The following is a 21,535-nucleotide window of genomic DNA, read 5'->3' on the forward strand; positions in this document are numbered from 1 at the left end:
GGGTTCCTCCAAGTATGCTGATATTTCCCTCTTGTCTGTAGGATATTTAGAGAAGATAGAATCATGCCTTTATGAATTTTGCAAGTGACCCAAGTGGAACCAAAATTTCAGCTTGGTTCTTAACCAATTTTTTACAATTGCTTGCAAAGCAGACATACTCCAGGGTCATATGAATGACTACTGATATGGTTCTACATACCCTCTTTATCTGATCGATATAGATTTTAGTATAAAAAAGCTGATCATCATCATTATCTTGGAGGTTCCATTGTTGTACAATACTATTTACAGCTGAAGAATATCCAATAAAACCTGAAAGAGACCATAGACTGAACTAAATAAAGACATCATTGTTTTCGCTTGAAAATAAGCTGTCTGGACTTGACATCTGACTTCAGGAAGGCTTTAAAGTCCTGGTAAGAGGAACTGTGCAAACTTTTCCCACCAATTTATGACCAGAGAACTGCCTTTTTTGGTACAAGTTCCCTGAATCTCTGTGCTTTTTTATATTTCCTCCATATAGATAGGCAGGAAAGGGCTATTCCAGACGTGGAACTGGTTTTATTAATTGCTTCTGAGTGACAACTCAAACTATGGGAGAAAGCATGCAACTCTCAGCCTTGGATTTTTCCATCTGTCATCATATTAAAGAAATATTTGGCCTTCATCCCACAACAGTTGCAGCACAACACTATGCATGTTTACTCAAGACCCCTTCCCATTTCTCTATTGCTCTTGCAGCCTGTAAGATAGGGGCGGAGAACCTGTGGTCCTCCAGATGATGTTAGATTCCAACTTCCACCATCTCCAGCTAGCACAGTCCATGGCCAGGAGTGATGGGAGTTGGACTCCAACACTATCTGAGCTGGAAAGGTTCTCCATCCTTGCTTTAAGAACTGTGAGAAAGTAAGGCATGTTGGAGTTGATCAACTGCTGGGTAAGGCCTGTCCTGGAGAAATAGAAAACACCTGGTTTTCATAGTTGGTGGATATCTCTGTGCAGCTACCACAGGCTCTCTAAAAGCAGCAGGAACACCCAGTGTATGGGGAAGAGACTGAACATCATCAACCCTTCCCTTCCACATCTCTGTTGTTGTAAGAGCCTTTAAGATCTAAATCAGACTGCAGAACCAGATCAAGTTAGTCAGGTCCCTCCTTGCCATGTGACTCTAGCCTGTAGTATAGATGGAAAAGAACTGACGGAAAATAATAACCAGGATGGGATAGGAGATAAGTCAGGAAAGCCTGTGATGAAGAAATTCATCCTGGAGAGGAACAAAGGGGGAGACAAATTCCCCTAGCAACATGTGAAGAAGTCAGAGGGAAAAAAGTACAACTTTTCAACTTTACAATCTTTGTTAGTCAATTGCCTGGTGTGAAAAAAGATTGATCTGTGACAACTGATGAAATATCCAGCAATGCTAGCATTTTTAAGGGAATGCCATGCCCATTCCCATTTGAAAAAAATGCATAGGTTATAGTTAAAATGGCATCATAAGGTTAGAACTCAGCTTCAATATTTGAAGAGAGTAGTATGAAGTTGTCTGTCACATTTTTGAAATTGGTTTCCTATGTATTCTTAAATTTGGCTTGATATTAAGGTGGCAGTCTTAAGCATGCTAAAGTCCCTGCGATCTCAATGCTAAGAAAACATGCTTAGAATTAGGCTCAAATGCCTATCATATAAAATAGTTGGTGGGGAGAAGGAAAAGTAAACTGTTAAAAATACATGCTTTAAGATTATATAATTCTCTAATCTTTTGTCACACATTTAGCCTTCTTCCTCTTTCTTTTTCTTTCTTCATTTTCCTTTGTGATTTTGTTTCTGTCCATCTAAATATCTGTATCTATGCTGACAACTATAGATAGGAGTTAAAGGTATAATATGTTTGGAGACATTATTAATAATCATTTAGGCTGCAATTCTAAGGTCACTTACCTGGGAGTACGCTCCACTGAATTCAGTGGGACTGTCTTCCGAGTAAGCATGGCTAGGACTGCAGCCTAACAGAGCAATCCTAACAACAGGAAGCTAGCGCAACTTAGGCTGGCATAAGACCCATATTCCATCTCTGCTCAGGAGCCTCCGGGGGTGGGGGGGACAACTGCCAGCTGACCCAGAAAGTAAATGTGAGCCTGGGTTTTGAGGACTGGGTCTTAGGCCACATGACTGAGCTGAACAGGGTTCGGAATAGATGCAAGTCTTTCCTTGTCTTATCCTGCCACTCGCATGGAAAGCCCCTTTGGGGGGGCTTTATACTGATGTGAATTATGCCGGTTTAAATTACACTGGCTGAGCACAGCTGAGTCGAGGTGAATCACACCAGCATATCTCATCTCTCTGACTCTTCTGGAGTGAAAAACGTATGCCGGCATAGCCTTGGCTCAGCCAGGAAAGCCCAAGATCCATCAAATCCAAACTCTCTCATCGTGGTGGATTTTGGGTTTGGATTGTGCTGTCTTGAAAATGACTCCATAAATTGTAAATTAAAAAATATTTTCAAGAAATGTATAAATAAAATATACATTTGCAAGTCAAAGCAACTGAAAGAAACCTTGAGTTTTTACAAATTACTACTTACCTCCTGCATTAAGGTATCGTTTTCCACTGCGAACAACAGGGTATTTGTCTGCTAGTCGTTTATCAGGCCATATTAATCCATCTGCTGCAAATACTACCTTATGGTTAGCTTGTTGGAACTTCTTTAATAACTCTTCTGGTCCCCCAGCGAATATAACATCATAGCTGAAATTTGATTGGGGGGGATAAAAATATGACTATTTACAGCACTTTGAAGCTTAAAAGGAACATACACATTCAAAACAGGAATATATATGTATATGTGTGTGTGTGTTGTAAAGATTTAGAAGAAAATTAATTTTCAAAAGTTATTTCAAGTGCATATATTATTATTTAGAAGAATGACGTATCAAACTCCAGACAGATACACACAATCTATTTACTCCTAAAATCAGGCTAACTGCCATACCATTCATGTATAAAGTTCGAGAGTTGTACTTTAATAGTACAAGGAGCATGAGGTGCTGGAGATGGCACTGAAACCTGGTCCCTTGGACAACTTCTGTCTCCTCCACTCATTGCTCCAACTATTTTTCTCCATTCCCAGTATTCAAGCCAGGAAGTGACAGACACAGAAGCACAACTAACTGTGAGAAAGTGATGTGCAGAAGGAGAAGAGCTCAGCTTCCTTCTCCAGTATGTTCCTTTTGCTGTTAAAGCACTCCCCTACCCACTTTATATGTGAATGGCCATACACATAAATTATGGCCTTCCACATCTAGTTTGGCTCTCTTAGGGCACATGGAAGTTTTGGTCTACAATGGAGGTGGGAAGCCTGTGGCCATCAGATGCTGGTAGACTATAACTCCCATCATCCCTGACTATTACCTGCGTTGGCTGGGGCTGTTGGGATTTGGAGTTCAACAACATTTGGAGGGCCACAAGTTCCCCATGCCTGGTCTACAGAGATTTGATGCCCTGTTTTAGTTCTTCTCCTCCCTCCCTCACCAACAAAACCAGACTTAGGGTTGTCTTCAACTTACACATGGACCACTGCAGGTTGTGTATTATGCCCAGGTGAACACCAACAAAGAACCAATATGTTTTTCTAAAAGGCATTTCCTATGCTCTAAGTCAGGGATATCCAACATGGTGTGCTTTTAAACTACATCTCCCATTAGTCCTAGCCAGCTTGGCCAGTGGTAGTCCAACAACATCTGGAGGGCACCTCCAGCTCTCTAGCTAATGAGCCATATTGCCCAACTGTGCCTTAGGTTTAGGCCAATTATGAAGTTTATGAAGTTTAGGCCAATTATGATGACAGATTCAGAATTATCCAATGGAAGGCCATTTTTTTCTGTGTTTGTTTATCATTGTGTTTTGTACTGTAGAAGTTGGCTTTGACTCGAAATATATGGTAAAGTGGAAAAAATAGGGCCACATAATCTGTGTTCTCCACACCTACACTTCACATGGTAGAAGCCCTGAGAAACATTTGTAGCCAGAAACAGCAAAATGATGATGATTACTATTGGCTTATATTTGTTTCTGAACCGCGAGGTGGGGAGGAAATCACACTGGAACATATGTAGTTTCCTGTAATAATGCCTTGCAAATTTAGAAGATAGCTGTATACAGCTGCAACAAATTTAGGAGCAGCATCCCTAAGCTCTTTCCAAATCTTATGAAGAAACATTTGAAGCAAAATAACAGAATGTCCTCACACAATCATTTTCATCTCTGGAGTCAGCTCACAAATGTGATAGTTTAGCCCGAAACTCCTCCAACCATTTAAATATATCATTTTGTTTTTAAGTACTTGTCTTAATACAGGAGTGGGCAAAGTTTTTTATGTTGAGGGCCCTCGGCAGAAAAGGCAATGGAGGGCCAAAGCCAGTGGTGGGAGGGCCAGAATCAGAACTGGGCAATGGCACTCTTTTCCTCTCCCTCCCACTCTCTTTTCTTCTCTCTTTCTCCCTTTTCCAGCCACTTCCCTCCCTCCCTTCTGCACCCCTCTTCCTCCTTTCCTGCTGGGGAATGGTCAAAGGATCACTTGCAGAAGGCTTTTGAAATTAGGCAAGGGGGGCACATTATTAGGATATTAGGCAAGGGGGGCGCCAGCTAGGCTGGTGAGGACCAGAGAGAGGGCTTTCTCAATAGTGGCCCCCACCCTATGGAATTCCCTCCCAAATGATCTCCGACATGCCCCCTCTATGATGAGCTTCCGCCGGACTTTAAAGACCTGGCTCTTCAGGCAGGCTTTTGGGATGGATTGAAATTTTTACTGGATGTTTTAATTATTTTAATGCTTAATGTATGCCTAATGTTTAATGTATTATTTTATTCTGTACGTCGCCCAGAGTGGCTGGGTAACCAGCCAGATGGGCGACTAATAAATCCAAGAAGAAGAAGAAGAAGAAGAAGAAGAAGAAGACGAAGAAGAAGAAGACGAAGAAGAAGAAGACGAAGAAGAAGAAGACGAAGAAGAAGACGAAGAAGAAGACGAAGAAGACGAAGACGAAGACGAAGAAGAAGAATGTGGTTCCTCAGGGCTTCAGGTTCCACACTGCTGCCTTAAAGCAATAGCTGCTGGGTTAATTTATTAATATTATTTAGTTCATTGATAGAAAAATAAATGTTACTCCTGTCCTTTGCAGGAAGAGGATTTTAACCTAATGAGAATACATACCCACAATATAGGTATTGTATAAATTATCCAGAACCACTACAGTGAGCTAGTGCAAAAACATTGTTACTGATAGATTAGAAACTTTTCTCCCCTTACCCAACTTCTTACTTTTCTGAGTTTAAAACATGAATTATCATGTATTAGTGGGCCATTTCGACCACTCATGTTGAACAAAGGGTATGTGGGGGGGGGGTCAATTTTGCAGAACATAAGAGAAGACACCCCCCCAAAAAAAATAGGATTAGTCCAGAGGACCGTTCATGTGTTCCTTCAAATAAGGACACAAGATTATGTCTCTTGGCTCTTTCGACAAGCTTCACCTATGAATGTGCATGGGCTTTGTGGTCTTGGGTGAAAATGTGAATGTTAGGGAGTGGGACTAGTGGGCACAATCCCACTTTAGTAAGTAAGTAAGTAAAATTTAATTTTTGTGTCGCCTATCTGGCCGAAGCCACTCTAGGCGACGTACACATTGGAATTCAATAAAATACAATATAAATACAGAATAAATACAATACAAAGCATTTACATACTGCTTAATATTTCAGAAATCTCATTTGCGTGTGGTACTCATTCAGAATGAGATGAGAATGGATTACACTGTACTCACTGTACTTTCCATACATTCATCCTAAATGTGAACAGTCCTCACAGCTGTGTGCAATCTGTGCATGTGATTATTATAATTATTCTACTCCAAAGTAAATGCAAATTCTCTATCAGGAAAAATTGAATCCTGCAACCTGTGGTTAGGCACCATAATTTAAGGAGAATATTGATCAATGGGAACATGTCTAGAGGAGGATGGTAAGAGAGTCCATGCTTCATACCTTCATCCCCCAACTTTGTGATGGACGGTGGGGATGGCAGTTCTCCTAACATGCTCATTCCTGATCTGCCTGCTCACACATTGGTTTTCTACGCAACTGGAATGCCTGAAAAGGACTAGTGGTTTTTGGTACCAAACTGTTTGTTCATTAAGCGCTTGCATAAAATACCATTGCCCTGTGAGCGATTACAAGTCCTCATACCTGTCTACTCTTTCATAGTTGTGCTGTTACACCAGTCCCAAACATCTATGATAGTGTTTACTGCCAGCAGCACCAGTTTCACACAATTGTTTTTTGGGGCCTGTCAGCACACTCCTTATGCCTTCCTGCAGGAACCATTTGCTTGGGTTGGAAAATGATGAATGTGGCACCACATGATATCACAAATCATAATATTATGCTGGCATTGCCAAGATCTTACACCAAACTGTAGGCATATATTTGAGAAAAAGGGTTAGGAGTGCAGCATTGGGTAAATACAAAGCATCAGTGTGGTCATTTGACAGAGAGTAATTCCAATGCAAAAGTGCAGTGGAGTGCAAAATGGGTTGCTTACAGCAAGGTGGTTCATAACAATCACTTGTTGTGTTCTCACTTTGCCAACTCATGTTTCTCAAAAGAAATTGATATGTTGGCTTTGGCATGCCAACCTTTAGCAGAACAAGGTTATTGCAGATATTATTGCAGGTCTTAAGACATAGTGCTCTGTTACAACACACACTGTTTGTTAAAAACCTTGTTTTCTGTATAAACCATGAAAAAGGCTAACAATGAATGAGCAGTATAGCCTGTTAGAGTTATTGCACTGCAAATTCATTAACTCAAAGAGGCCTTTGTCAAGAAACCAGAGCAATTATTTTTTTTTTCAATAATTTTTATTCAGATTTTCATAAAACATACAAGACAAAATCATAAAACATTCAAAGACAAAAAACAAAATCAAAAATAGTTAAACAAAAAGAAAAAAACAAAAAAAAAACAAAAATAAAAAATAAAGAGTAAAATATTGACTTCCCATTTGTCAAAGATCAAATCAGTTATAAGTCTATAATATATAACAATCCTGTCTCTTAAGTCATATTATAAAATCACTTTCCTCCAGTAGTTATCTTACTTAATCATCAAATCTCATAAACATTACTTTATTCTTTCCACAAAAAGTCAAAGAGAGGTTTCAATTCTTTAAGAAATATATCTATCAATTTTTTTTTCCAGATAAGCATATCGATTAATCCATCTCATTACTAATTATGATAATCTTATTGTCATAACCATAGTCAAAATAAACATTTCAATTAATCCATCACATCAGAATCTGTTAGGTTCAATAATTTCAGTAGCCATTGTTCTATTATCTCTATTAGTTCCATTTTCCATCTTCCATCTTCAGTAGTCTTGTTAAGTCCAGTAATTTCAATATCCAATCTTCCATTATCAGTATTCCATAATAATCTTGCTGTCAAAGCCATAGTCATATAGTAAGAGTCTGATGGGGATTACCTCTATCCCAAATATTTTCTTGCCATCCATTCTTAATAGGTTGCTGAAATACTGCTGTAAAATCATATCTCTGTTCTTTTTTTTCAAAATACACTGGGTCATCTCTTAAAAGTTTTTCCATTGTCACATGGCTGCAGTTAATTCCATAGATTTTCTCTATATTGGGCTCCATCACATCATTCCAGTCCAGAAGATTATCCATGCCATTGATAACTTTATCTCTAGAATCTTCATTCATTTCTTCAGAGATAACATTGAGTTCCAAACAATAGATTTTATTTCTAAAGTCCATAGACTCCAAATCTTGTTCCTGTTCCACGTTGGTTCCAATCTCCGGGATCTCCTCTCTCACAGGGACCCCTATTCCAGTCTCCAGGGTCACCTCTCTCACAGGGACCCCTGTTCCAATCTCCGGGGTCTCCTCTCTCACAGGGACCCCTTCCAGGATCACCTCTCTCACAGGGACCCTTATATCTTTAATCTCCTGCTTCATTTTACTCAATTCAATTTTCATTATCTCAATCTCATCCATTATTTTCTGAAACATAGTTATTTCCAGATTTTCAGCCACTTTCTTAATTGCCATTTTAAAAGAAAAATATAGGAAAACCACTTCTTATTTCAGCAACAATTGGGTTAATACTCCAAACTTGGTGACATCACAGTATAAACAGAGCAGACAGCCTTATCTCTCCAATAGTTAAGTAAACAAAATGCAGTTCCCAGGATCGAAACAATTAATGGCAATCGTCAAGAAACAGATTCGTCAAAATAAAATAGACCAAAAAGAGAGTAGTCTCAAAACAGTATAATATTTTTCAAAATAAAAATCTGGAATAGAAATCCCTCTTCTGTGTATATCTTTAGAATGCAAATCCAGGACAGCTTTTTGCAACAAAAACAGAGATAAGCTATTAATTAGTGCGTAGCAGAGAGAAGTTATGGCTCCCCAGTGAGATGTCAAAAACTGATCAATCTGGCAAATCTCTTTTAAACAGCAACAATTTAAGTCAAGTAAAAGAAAAATATAGAAAGAAGGGTGCTTGCCTGTTAGTGCGTTCTCTCTTAGAAGATAAGGTGAACGTTCGCTTTATCAGATAGAGCTTGCTGTTAAAAATCCGTCCCACCTTCGTCGGCTGGACCTCGTCCCATAAATTAATGAGATCTGGTCGTCCCAACAAAAATAGGCTTTAAGGTTAATCTCTTCGTTTCTCCCTACCCGGGAGAAGTTTAATCAGTCAAAAAAAAAAAGAAAAAACTGACTGATATATCTGAATAAGCTTCTTTTGAGGCAGGAGCCCGTCTCAAAAGCAGGCACAGGCTAAGTCACCCTTCCCGGAAGTCGAAACCAGAGCAATTATTGACTTGATTCCACTCAAGCAAACCTGTATCCTACCATCACAATGCTGTTTTTCATCTAACTACTTTATTTGCAAACACAGTTAATAAAGCTTGCTGGTCAACAAAATGCAGAAACTACTTGCCTTTCTTAAAGTTACATAGCTCAGTCATTACATCTGGAACCAGTGGATTTACATGTTAAGCAACACCTATTTTAATGGCCTTTGGAAAGCCTAAAAGCTCTTTTGGATGTAACTCAGTGTTTTATAGTTTGGTATTGTGTGTTTGCATTTTCACTCTCTCATTGCAGTTCTTCAAATTTTGTTTTGTTTGAGATTATCTCTAATTGTCCCTATGCAGCTCTTCAAATATTTTCGGACATTCATTACTAGGGAATAAAGAAGATTTATGCCTTTTTCCATTTCCTTCTCCCCCACTACAAGCTTGCCAAATTGTGTTCCGCTGCTGCAGCAGTCTTTAACAGTCAGAGATCCTTGGCTGTCTCCATCCTTCCCCCCCCCGCCATCTCCCTATCTCCTCCACTATCTCCCCAGAGAGTTACTACTGCAGATGCAAAAGCCACAGAGATCCTTATAGACTGGCAGCTTCAATCCACACAGGGAGAAGAAAAAAGGATATCTTACTCATTTTTGTTCATTTTGTAATAATGAATATATCCAAAGAGGTTTGCTCTTCACTAACAAGCTGAGGGTGCACAAAACATATTCTTCCTCTATTTTCTCTTCTGCTCTTTATCTGTTCAGCAGCCCTTGATGGACTATATTCTCTTGCTGCTCTCCCAGCTGTTTGAAGCATTTTGGCTTCATCCATCCTATACCTATAACAGCTTTCATCATCCTGGTGCCTGCCAGAAACTTTGTGCTACAACTTCCATCAACCCCAAGCAACACAGTTAATGGTTAGGGACTATAAAAAGTTGGAATCCAAAACACATAGAGATCAACAAGTTTGTTAAGGCTGCTCTGTGCCACTTCCCTTTTATTGGTTTCTTCCCTAGATACTTCCCAGGCAGCTAGTCCAACAGAGGCAGGAAAAGAAAGCCTCACTGGAACCTATGGGGTCAACTCAGCTTAGGGAGAGAAGAAAGCAGATTAGTCCTTTCTAGGACAGCAGCAGAAGTCTTTGGCATCATTTGTGGAATCTCCAACCAGCACTGAGGAGAAGGAGCACTGGAACAGTCTCCAGGAAGTGGGACATCCCAGGCATCATGAGGAAAAATGAGGGAAGTTTAATACTTCATCAATGGGGCTTTTCCAAAAAGGAAAACTAGGAATGGAGGGCTGAGCAAGAAAAGGATGTGAAACAAACATGCCACCTTATGTCTGAGGGCAGGCTATGTGAATAACAGCTGGCCCAGAATTACTTTCTGGCTGTATTTTTGTAGCAGAAGCTTTAGAGCAGAGTGGGACACACCTTTGCATTGCAAAATACTGTGTTCTTTTTCTCTCCTCACACTACCAGATTGTCTTTTACTTTTTGTTAACTCCTTTTATGTTTAAACTGGAAGCGTTACTCAGCTGCATGAAAGGATGATGCCATTGTACCAAAGTAGGAATGGTTACATTTGAGATGTCTGTGAGCTATCATCTTCATGATCATTCTCTATTATATTTATTATAATTATAATTATAATGATTATAATTATAATAATAATAATTAGTATTATTAGTCACTTGATACCTTAAGGTCCCCAAGCAACTTAATGTTAAAACAAAACAAATGAAACACACTATAAAAACATAACAATAAACAAGAGCAAAACAATACCAGTACCACCCACCCATAGCTACAGGATGGTTTGGCAGCATATTAAAAACAAAGCATCATCTCAACCTATCAAATGCCTGGGAGAAAAGGTACGTCTTTACCTGGTGATGAAAAGATGCCAATGACGGTGCCAGGCAGACCTCGCTGGGGAGCATATTCCACAGATGGGGAGCAATGACTGAAAAAGCCCTCTCCCTTGTCACCACCCTCTAAGCTTCCCTCAAAGGGGGGACCTGGAGAAGGGCCTCAGAGGAAGATCTAAGGGTCCAGGGTAGGTTCATATTGGGAGAGGCACTCCAGAAGAGGCTGTCAGAGTGCTGGTGCAGGAATTCCAATGGCATCCTAATGAACAAAGCAGCAGAACTAAAGAAAGGCAGCAAGGTCACCCCTTGCAATGTGAGCCTAGCACCAGAAATTATACTTGACTACCAATCTGCTTATTGTGAGATCAGATGATGCAAATGGAATCAAAACAGCAAAAATAAACTATGTGGTAAGGTGATCAGAATGTCTGATTAAGTCATGGAAGACCCTAGGCTGAATGCTGGTGTGGCTGATTTGACATCGACATGAAATGGAGTCCTGTCCTGTGGAATGCTCTTCCAACAATGTTTCAGCAGGCATCCTTTATATTGACCTTTAAATGTTTGCTGAAAACATTTTTTAAAAATCCAGGCTTATGCACACAATTAAGATAAACCTTTCCTGTAATAGTTAATTGGTGATCTGTTTTACATTTTTATATGGTTGTTATTGTGTTTATATAATCACTGTAAACTGTGTTGGGGGGGTGAGTGAGAGAGAGAGAGAGAGAGAGAAAGTGCCTGCAGTATGTAAGTATTTTAATAAAAAAAATACATAAAGTCTACTCTGCCGCAAAAGCTTATGAGGTAAACCTGGGCCAATCACCATTTCTAATCTCAGCCTGCCTCACAAAGCAGTTTTGAAGATAAAGTGCATCAAGGGACCCAAGCAGGCTGCCTCAGGTGCTTGGAAAAGAGTGGGAAAAATCTGAAAGACAGACACAAAATGTGGCATGTAGGAAAGGTATAATATGATCCCTAAGAAGGTTTATGACTGTTGAACCAGACAGATACTTAGCAAAATGGAGCAGATCTCAACAAAATGTCTTACGGAGCAATATTTTCTGAAGAGTCAAAAGATTCCCCTTCATATAAAGTAGAAATCTGTAAATGCAGGGTATTTTCTGAAGGGGAAAAAACAAACCAAAAAGGAGTTCACTCTTACCAGGGCCAGAAGTAACACATAATGACAGAATGGACGCCTGTCAGAGCAGTGTGTGAAGAAAAAAAATCAGACTTAACCAATTTGAATTAAAAACAAACCACCAGCAATATGACAGTAAATGGCTTGTGTACAGAAGCTGCACCGCTCAAGGTAAAGTTTTGCTGCCAAAGGAATGCTTTGCTCAGATGTTATGATGTGACTTTGCTATGTACTTTTCAGCCTTTACACTTTAAAAAAAATCCTTTGTAGGTAGAAAAAGTGGGAAACTTAGCTTGCAAAACAATATTGATTTGCTTCATAGAAGGGAAATATATTTCAGTTTATAAAAGTATGCTTTCATAGACATTCTTCTCTCATTTACAAACTCAGCAGCACATTTCTGAAACAGTATATTTGAAGACCTTTATATGAGAGTTTACAACTGCCTGACATGGGGAAAATGTTTGCTATAACAGGTCTCTATTTACCTGAGATGGCCTAAACCAGAATGAAGTAGTACGGAAGCCTTTCAGATTGTCCTATAAAGAGATCTATCTCCACACAGCTACTGAATACTGTAAATCAGGAATGAGGAACCTAGCATCTGATATTCAAAAGTCTTCCCCAACCTGATGCCTCCAGTTATAATTGGACTACAACTCCCATTACCCCTGACCATTGGCCATACTGGCTGCTGCTGACAAGGAGTTGGAGTCCAACAACATCTGGAGGGCAACAGATTATCCATCTCTCCCAGAAACCATGGCAAAATATTTCCTCATAAAAAGATACATAACATTCCCTGAAGGAAGAGGCATGATCACGACAGTGCATTGACTTTTTCAGTGCCTTTTAACAAGAGCAGTGCAATTTGTGCAAGGTTTAACATGTGTCCAAATTGGCTTCACAAAGAAATACTAAGGAGTGATCTGGGACATTATCATTTCCCCCCAGAATTTTCAGAATGTTATTATTATTTCTAGCACCATACCAAGCAAACTGCTATTCTATCAATCAAGTACGCAACGCTACTTTGATAGCATGCTTCAATATTAAAATCAGAGACTGCAGAATCAATTTATTAATTTCTAAATTTATTAAAATGTACATTTTGCCTTCCATCAAATTAATACGGTGGCTTCAAATTATAATAAAGTAACATATACATAAAATCAACAGCAGCAGATCTTGCATAAAGACAGAACAAAAAACTAAAGCAGCAAAAAGATTAATACAGATTGGCAAGAACTTATATCTATCAAGAGTGCTACTGAACTCATGTCCTGCTTGCAGGGCTCCCATAAGCATGTAGCTGGCCACTGTGGGAGCAAATTGCTGGAGTAGATGGGACTCTGGTCTGATCCAGCAGAACTCTTCTTATCCTCTTAATTAAAAGATTGGGAAAATAAAGCAAGTCTTTGCCTGGTGTCATTACAATGACATAAAAGTGGGTGCCAGGTGAGCCTCTCTGGGGAGTGTGTTCCAGAATTTGGGCACCATCAATAAAAAGGACCTTTCCCTGATAACCACACATCATACATAAGATGGCAGAGGAACCTGGAGAGAGATCTCTGTTGAAGATCTCAGAAAGGTTGAACACATGGGAAGATATGTAACTATTAAATATATATGGATGATTGGCGTGCTATGCTTTTTGTAGAGCCACTTAATCCCACTGGAAAAGAAAACTGGAAAGAGAGCTTCTGATTTACAAGGGGAAAAGGAAAAAGGCAAGGACCTCTCCATTGATCCAAGCAGAATGGTGGGTATTTAGGAATGTTGGGGGAAAGAAAGCCTGTTAAATAGTATGAATAAAGTTACGTGGTGGGCTTATGAAGACTCCCACTGTTTTGCTTTTCCCAAAATTTGGCAAAAGGAATGTGAAAAGTGTGCCTTGGAGCTTCTCCAGCTCTCAACAAAAATTAAATGAATAAATAAAAATGGTTGGCTTATGCTACAGATAACTGTCTATTCAAGCTGGCTAAGCCTGGAGATGAACATACAGCACAGTGCAAAACAGGGAATGCTCTGATGGAGAGGTGAAACTGGTGACTGGCAAAGAGCTGCATTTTCTCTCTTTGCAAACTTGCAGGAGCAACTTTCAGCCAGTGACAGGAACCAGATGCTCTCTAGAGCATGATCTCACAGGCAACATTTTTCCATTGCAAGATAGAGTGACCTCATGTTATTCCTTTGCCTTTCTCTGTCCCAGAGTGGCAGCATATTAAGGCATACAGACTACTTTCGAAGGGGTAACAGCAGCAGCCGTATGAAGGGGAGGAAAAGCATTTAAGATATGATATGCAATGAACAGCGTGGTTCATGACAGATGCTCTTGGAGGTCATTGATTCATAGGGTCGCCTCAAGTCGTAATTGACTTGAAGGCATATAACAACAATAAATGCAATAAAATCAGAATTATTTATATGTTTAAAACTTTTGAAATTGTGTTCAGGTAAGACAGCGTTAATAGGATGTTAGTAGGTGCAAATGAGGCATAACTGACAGGTGGGAGGGGGTCTGTGAGTGAGAATTCCAAGGGGAGTTTTGAAGAGAAATGTTATTGGGGTTTGACAGTTAGGGTTAGATAGGATTAGGGATCAAGAAGAAAACATCTAGTTAGAAGGGCTGTGGTTTTGTGGGAGGATTTCATTGGGATTAGTGGGATAGGATAGGTAGGTAGGATAGGGAAAATAACAACTTATTCATGTACTATCTACATTTAACATCTTGTATATAATACAGTCTATCTGTTTGATTCAAAATCCCACATGTCATCGTGACCAAGAGTGCCACCATACTAAGATCCTATTCTGTACCTATACCAGTTTTACAGAGATTACACCAGTGGTCACCATATAGTAAATATGTACCCCACAAGCAACATATGAACACAATACTACTCTCCCCAATTGTGTTCCCTAGCAACTGGCATTCAGAAGCAAACTGCCTCCAGTTCTGGAGGTACACAACCATCATGACTCATAGCTTTTTTTTGCTGTTATGTGCCTTCAGGTCGATTACAACTTATGGTGACCCTATGAATCAGCAACTGCTACTGACAGTCTTATCTTTGATTAACCTGTATAATCCCCTTTTAAAACCACCCAAGTATTGGTAGCTATTTCCTGAACGAAAATGCTGGTGAATGACTATATTGTGAACCATACTGGATTATTTTGTTTAATGGGACAAGTTTACATTTTTTAATGGCAGAGGAAAAATAAGGATAATCAAAGTTCAATTTATTTTTTCTAACATAATCAGACTGAGAATCTGTTTGCTCTGGTTTAGAAAATACAATCAACAATGAAGATGTTACATCTACACAATTGGAAGCATTAAAATAAGTAATTTTAAATGGAATTTGTGGGTTAAAAATCTTCATATTATAAAAAGAATTGAGATATCAAGTTGAAGAAACAATGTTTTTTAAGAACCTGGAAACAAGTGGAAATGCCCCCGCTATGATGAACTTCCGCCGGGCCTTGAAGACCTGGCTTTTTAGGCAGGCCTTTGGGGAGGGTTAGGTTTTTATTATTCTTGGTTGAGGTTTTACTGTTTTAATGTATTTGTATGCTTTTTCTGTACGTCGCTCAGAGTGACTGGACAACCAGCCAGATGGGCGACTAACAAATCTAATAATAATAATAATAATAAATGTTTAAATCAGCTACTAATAAAAAAGGAGGGGAGGAGAAGAGGTAGCTTGCAAAGAAAGCTAACACTGTAATCTTAACCATATCTACTCAGAAGTAAATCCTGCTGAATTCAATGGGGTTTATTGCCAGGAAAGTGGGATTAGAATCCCAGCCTAAATCTCTAGATGGCATTAAGGAACAAAGTACAATTTCAACATAAAAATGAAAGTAATCTCCCTGTGGATAAACTAAAACACAAGTTCATCCACTCTCTGCTCACCAACCTGCTTTGAAACAACCTCCAAAGCTATCTTGGATGTAATTACCCATATAAGAAAGACCTCTGAGAGGTTATTAAAAAGTTTAAAAATGCACACCTAATTTTTATAGACAAAAATCTATGCTTTAGTAGCATGCAAGTTTCAGAACAAATACATGGCTCATTACATTACGCATCAAGTTTTCCACTTCCATTATTCTTCCCTCGAGACTGTTTTAAAGTCTGCCTTTTCTTGGAGAAGCCTTCATAGCAAACCGTGGGAAGCAGAGGATGCTGTGGTATGGTGCTAAATTCAGCCAGAGGACTAGCCATTTCTCCCATAGAGAGGAAGTTAGATTGGCAGGCTTCCATAGGCCATATACAAGGGACTAAAGCCCAGCACAGGCAGTTATTCTCCATAAAGCTATATATTTTTGTGTCAGCAGGTATCAGTACCCCCTTGCCTGGCTCATTCATGGTGTCTGACCTCCATGCATTGGAGGTGATGTCACACAATTGCAAAAATGAAAGATATGGATAATTCCCAATCTGCACCTGTTGGCATGCATGTTCTTAGGCCCCTTGGTGAATATGTCATCTCCAACCTGTGAAGGTCAGGCTCAGTAAGTGAGCCACGCCAGCAGGCATAATCCAGACCTCCCCTGTCCACTGACAGCATATAGGGTGGCCTGTAGAATGATTATTTGGATAGGGTCTGACTATTTAATGCAACTAAACTAGACAGAATAGACCAGGCATGGGGAACCTGTGGTCCTCCAGATTTTGTTGGACTACAGCTCCCATCATTCCCGGTAATGCTGGTGAGGGCAGATGGGAGTTATAGTCCAGCATCGTCTGGAGGAACTTCATTGTGATAGACTTCATTATAAATAATATCACACAAAACATTTCCTCTGGATTAATTATCTCTGATTCTCTACTCATAAACTCCCCAAATGGGTCAAATTCCCACTTTAGCTATAAACTTGTACAGAAAGGGGGAGAAGGAACATACAAGATACAAAAGTATGACTAAAATAAAGGAGACAAAACACCACCAAACATGCACCCTAAGAATTAGGCTCCAGATAAGCAGCCTCTACTTCAGAGCCTCATATGAATCACCACACCTCAGCCCTGCAATTTCTTTCAATAAGAGGACCTGGAAAATATGAGGGGGAAAGAAGATCTATGAGCATGCACAAAGGACACCACTGAGTAACTGCAGCCAGTCTCACATAAGACATCTGTGATGAGTGGGAAAGACTTCCATTTCAGAGGGAATTACATCATCAGGAAAGCTTGCGTCCAAGCATTTGACCTTCGCATTTTAGAAATTATGCATGACTCTTAAGTCAGGAGTAGCCAATGTGCTCCCCTCCAGATGTTGTTTGACTTGAGCTTCCAAAAGCCCCAGCCAAGCATGGCCAATGGTCAGGGATGGGAGCTGTAGTCCAAAACATCTGGAGGGCACCACATTGGGGAAAGCTGATGAATGTTAACATGAAGTTGCTGCTGCAGCTTGCTGTGCATTCTTTATAAGGACTCTTTCTTATTTAACTGCCAACTGGACAGTTCACTTACCCAATTACTTCTGACAGGAATTTCTAACTCATAAGGCAGGAATGTTTACATTAGGCTGTGTGTCTCACAGCTTCTCAAGTCTAGATAACACCCCACGCACTTTTCAAGGAATACAGCAGCCATGGCCCTATGACAGTTTTTACATCTGTAAATCTATTGAACAAACACTGTGTGTACCATATGTGGCCTAACATCTCTGCAAGTGGAAAAGATGCACTAGCTTTCCCCAATTAAAAACTAGGGCATAGGAAAATATCTGCATGTTAATCAGCAAGTAGCACATTACAACAAAACTGATCTGTCTCCACTTCCCCCAAGTTACCCTAAGACTATAGTACAAAAGCCAAAATGAGGCAGTTCTTACCAGTCAACATACATAACCACCAAATCCTCTTGATCAGCATATGACTCCATCACAGATTTCAATAGACGTACTTTCTGGCCTCCTCCAATAGAGTTCAGAACCTCTCCTCCTTTCCATTCTTCACCTTTACCCAGGATCTAGGGAAAAAAGAATGAAGGTGTTTGTCTGGTACTGAGCAGGGTGTACTATCACAACCGGTATTATTATATTTAGGAGGAGTGAGACTTAGCAATATTTTGACATGATCCCATAAATCAGGGTTAACTCCAGGTTTGATGAGGGTCTGGCCAATCTGTCCTCAAGTGCAGTGATTCTCAACCTGGGGGCTGTGACCCCCAGGGGGGCTGCAAAGTAATCCAGAGGGGACCACAAACTGTAAAGAAATTATATTATTTTTACTTCCTGGATGCTCTCTGCTCCCCACTGCCGCTGTAGACAATACCTCTCCCTTGCTCCAAGCGAGAGGGGAGGACTTTGGCTGAAGTGCTAGAGTGTCTTTCAGGTGTGTTGAAGACAGGCATCTGCCTATAAAACACATGGCAGATGTCCAAGGAGGCTGAGGGTAGAGCTACCAGGAAGAGAGGATTACTATAGCTGACTCCTATCTCCTCGCACTGCCACTGCTGCTGATGCCCTTACTCAGAACAAGAGGAAAGGGCTTTTCGAGAAGCAAAAAGAAACAAGACTGCAAGGAAAGTCTCCTTTCCCCCTTCCTTTGGCCCAGATGGAACTAAGGAACAGTGAGGAACCTCAAGACTCACATAGCCCTCACCTTTGAGGCCAAATGTGTAAGCCACCATCCCCCTTTCTTCCACCTACAGTCTGCCCCCCCATCTCTCTCTCCAAGATGCTACAGCAGTTGAGGGCTTCCCGCTTCCCATGTGCCCAAATGCCTGCCTGCAGTTGCTTGTAAGAGAGGCAGGTATGTCTGTGGGTGTGCATGCACTGATCTGTCTTCTGCTCCACTCTCATTTCCCAAGCATCCCAAGGCCTAAAAGCACTAACCCCCCTCCCCAATCTATCCACCCTTTTGTCTTACAAAGTAGCATCCCTACCACTACCATATTGCTTTATTATTATTGTTATTGTTGTTGTTATAAAAACGCTCAGCAGGTTGGCTAAGGCTAGGGCCCACATACTGCAGCTGAAATGTATTTAATTATTTAATTATTACGGCATTTATATCCCACCTTTCCTCCAAGTTGCTCAAGGTGGTGCACCGGGTCCCCCCCTTTTCATTTTATCCTTACACCAACCCTGTAAGATAGGTCAGGCTGCGAGAGTCTATCTAGTCCAAAGTCACCCAGTGAGCTTCATGGCTGGGTAGGGATATGAACCTGGATCTCAGTCCAATACTGTAACTCTCTGGTGTTGGGAAACAGGACTGTACATCTTCAGACTGTGGGGGGGGAGGGAGATACCAATTTGATTAAGAAAAGAAAGCAACACCTCCCTGCCTGCAGGGTGCTTTTTATGGAAAGGGATATTTGGAGATGTGATTTTGCCACACACAATTTTTTTCAATTAACAGAGACTAAAATTACAATTAGCATGCGGGGGGTGTCACAAAATATTTTGAGCTTACAAAGGAGGCCCCATACTCATAAAAGTTGGGAACCACTGCTTTATTCTATAGATGTTCTTATGTCAGACACCACATTGGATAGGATTCAGTCAGGTCATTAGTACCATTTACAGGCAGATGCAGTAGCCAAGACAGTCTCTGAATTTTCCATGTCCCAATCAACACTGAGCACAATGACATCACTCTAGAAATATGAGAGACAATTCCTAACCAAATAGAAACCCAGCAATTACTTTCCACCACATAAGTTACTCAAAGCACCATATTTCCGAGAAGGAGAGGGGAAAGTTCATGATTCCTAAACAAAATAAGCACTAGTGGCATAACATTTCAAAGGATTAACTGAAACTGTGAAAGAAGACTCTAGTAGAGAGGTAAAGTACAATGGCTAAGAGAAATGATAAGGTTACTACCTGTAACTCTTATTTCTGGATTTGATCTTTGAGGTGGGGATGACTGTGGCTCAGTGGTGGAGCACATGCTTGGCATGCAGAAGGTTCCCCTGGCACCTCCAGGGAGGATTGGGAGAGCCCCATATCTGAATCGGTGGAGTGACTGCTAGCCAGTGTTTACAGTACTGAGCTAGAAGGAGCAAGTGGTCTTACTTGGTAAAAGGCAGCTCCCTATATTTCCTATGAAATCATAAATTAAAGCAAAGGTCTCTGAAGATCATATAGATAATTAATTTTCATATGGCACATGTTATATGTTTTTGATAGTAGGACTAGTATTTGTTTAATTGATTGGCTTGGCTCTGTTCATTTTATAGCCTCAAGCTGGGACATTTTCTGTGGTTGGTTGGTTTTCCTGTGGGTGTGCTTTCCAACTGAGCATCCTGCAGCCATCAGTACCCTTCTCAAAACACCCAGGCTGCTTTATGAACAACTCGCTGTTTGGAACAGATAGGACAGCTGAATCACAATGGGCACCAACTCCACTAATCTTCATATTAGGAGTTTTGTTGGGTGGTGGCAATTGTACATTTTGCCTAGCTTGCAGAAAAAAATTCTACATTTCTTGTGTACTGTTCCTGGCCATCGACTTGAGATAAACATTTCTGCTGTGGCAGCTTAAGCACCTTCATAGAACTGAGGTGCCAGAACAGCTGCTAGTTTTGATTGGACTAGCATCTGTTTAATTGATTGGCTAGGGAAAAAAACCTAGAGAAAAAATGGTAAAGGTACTAGAGGGCTACAAAGTAGAACTAACAGAAATAAATGTTATAGCCTACATCAGCTTTTTTCACACCTCTTTCCTTCCACAAAAATTGTACATGCACAGGGCACCTCCGCATGATTGGATGATTCAGGGTTGTTGAATCCCGACTGTGTGGAGAGAGCTTAAGCACATATGACCTGTGCATGTGGAGGCCACAATGGTGACAATACGCACAATCCAGTTTTCCCTCCATGTATTCAGTAGCTCCAGATATTGATGGTCTGAAAAAGGCTTTTAATGAGGAGCATGGCCATAGCTTAGTGTAGAGCTCTTGTTTTGCATGCAAAAAGTCTCAAATCACTGGCAGGGCTGGGAAATTCTGGAGAGATGCTGCCAATCAGTGTAAATTTGTATTGAATGAGATGAACCAAAGTTCTGAAAAAGTGTAATGCATCTTCCCATATTTCTATGGCGGTAAGAGCCATAGTTCAGTGGCAGAGCACAGTCATTGCATGCAGAAAGTCACAGGTTTAATCCCCAGCATCTCCAGGCAGGGCTAAGAAAAACTCCTGTCCAAATGTCTCGAGAGTTGATACCAGTCAATGTGGTAGATGGAGCAGTGGCATGTCTCAATATAAATCATTTCTCCATGTTTTGCAGTCAGGCCCTCTGGAAAGCAAAATACTTTTTATTGGAGCTCCATTGCCCTGAACCTCTGTGATGGGAAATTCCCTTTTAAGTTGTAGTGCCGAGTCCTACAGAGCCTATTTCAGTGATCAATGTATTTCTACAGAATTAAGTAGATGAGTACACATTCCTTGCACAAGTAACTTTTTAAAAGGAGAAGTTGGGGTAAGTCCAAAAATAAAAAGGAGACATAAATTTGAAGGAATGTATGCCTTTTATTCTGAAGATACAGAAACTAAGGCAATCACTTTCAGATGAAAGGAACAGTTACCAAACATAAGAGAAGTTAACTTGAAATGGAAAGAGATAATATTTACACAGACTGCGGATAAAATGTTGCCAGCACTTCAATATATAAGCC

General features: G+C 40.3%; 1 protein-coding gene across 2 annotated transcripts in view; it reads right to left on the reverse strand.

Moving 5' to 3' along the window:
* The window catches only part of PLOD2 (procollagen-lysine,2-oxoglutarate 5-dioxygenase 2), a 93,943-nt gene that overhangs the window by 50,384 nt on the left and 22,024 nt on the right, over positions 1-21,535 (reverse strand). For both annotated transcript variants that reach the window (XM_061636952.1, XM_061636951.1), the window contains exons 3-5: positions 17,745-17,881; positions 2,582-2,745; positions 200-312 (exon numbers count right to left, since the gene is read on the reverse strand). In XM_061636952.1, coding sequence (XP_061492936.1) covers positions 200-312; positions 2,582-2,745; positions 17,745-17,881 — 414 coding nt within the window. The remainder of the gene's footprint in view (positions 1-199; positions 313-2,581; positions 2,746-17,744; positions 17,882-21,535) is intronic.

This window comes from Rhineura floridana, chromosome 7 (assembly GCF_030035675.1).
Source record: "Rhineura floridana isolate rRhiFlo1 chromosome 7, rRhiFlo1.hap2, whole genome shotgun sequence".
Classification (NCBI taxonomy): domain Eukaryota; kingdom Metazoa; phylum Chordata; class Lepidosauria; order Squamata; family Rhineuridae; genus Rhineura; species Rhineura floridana.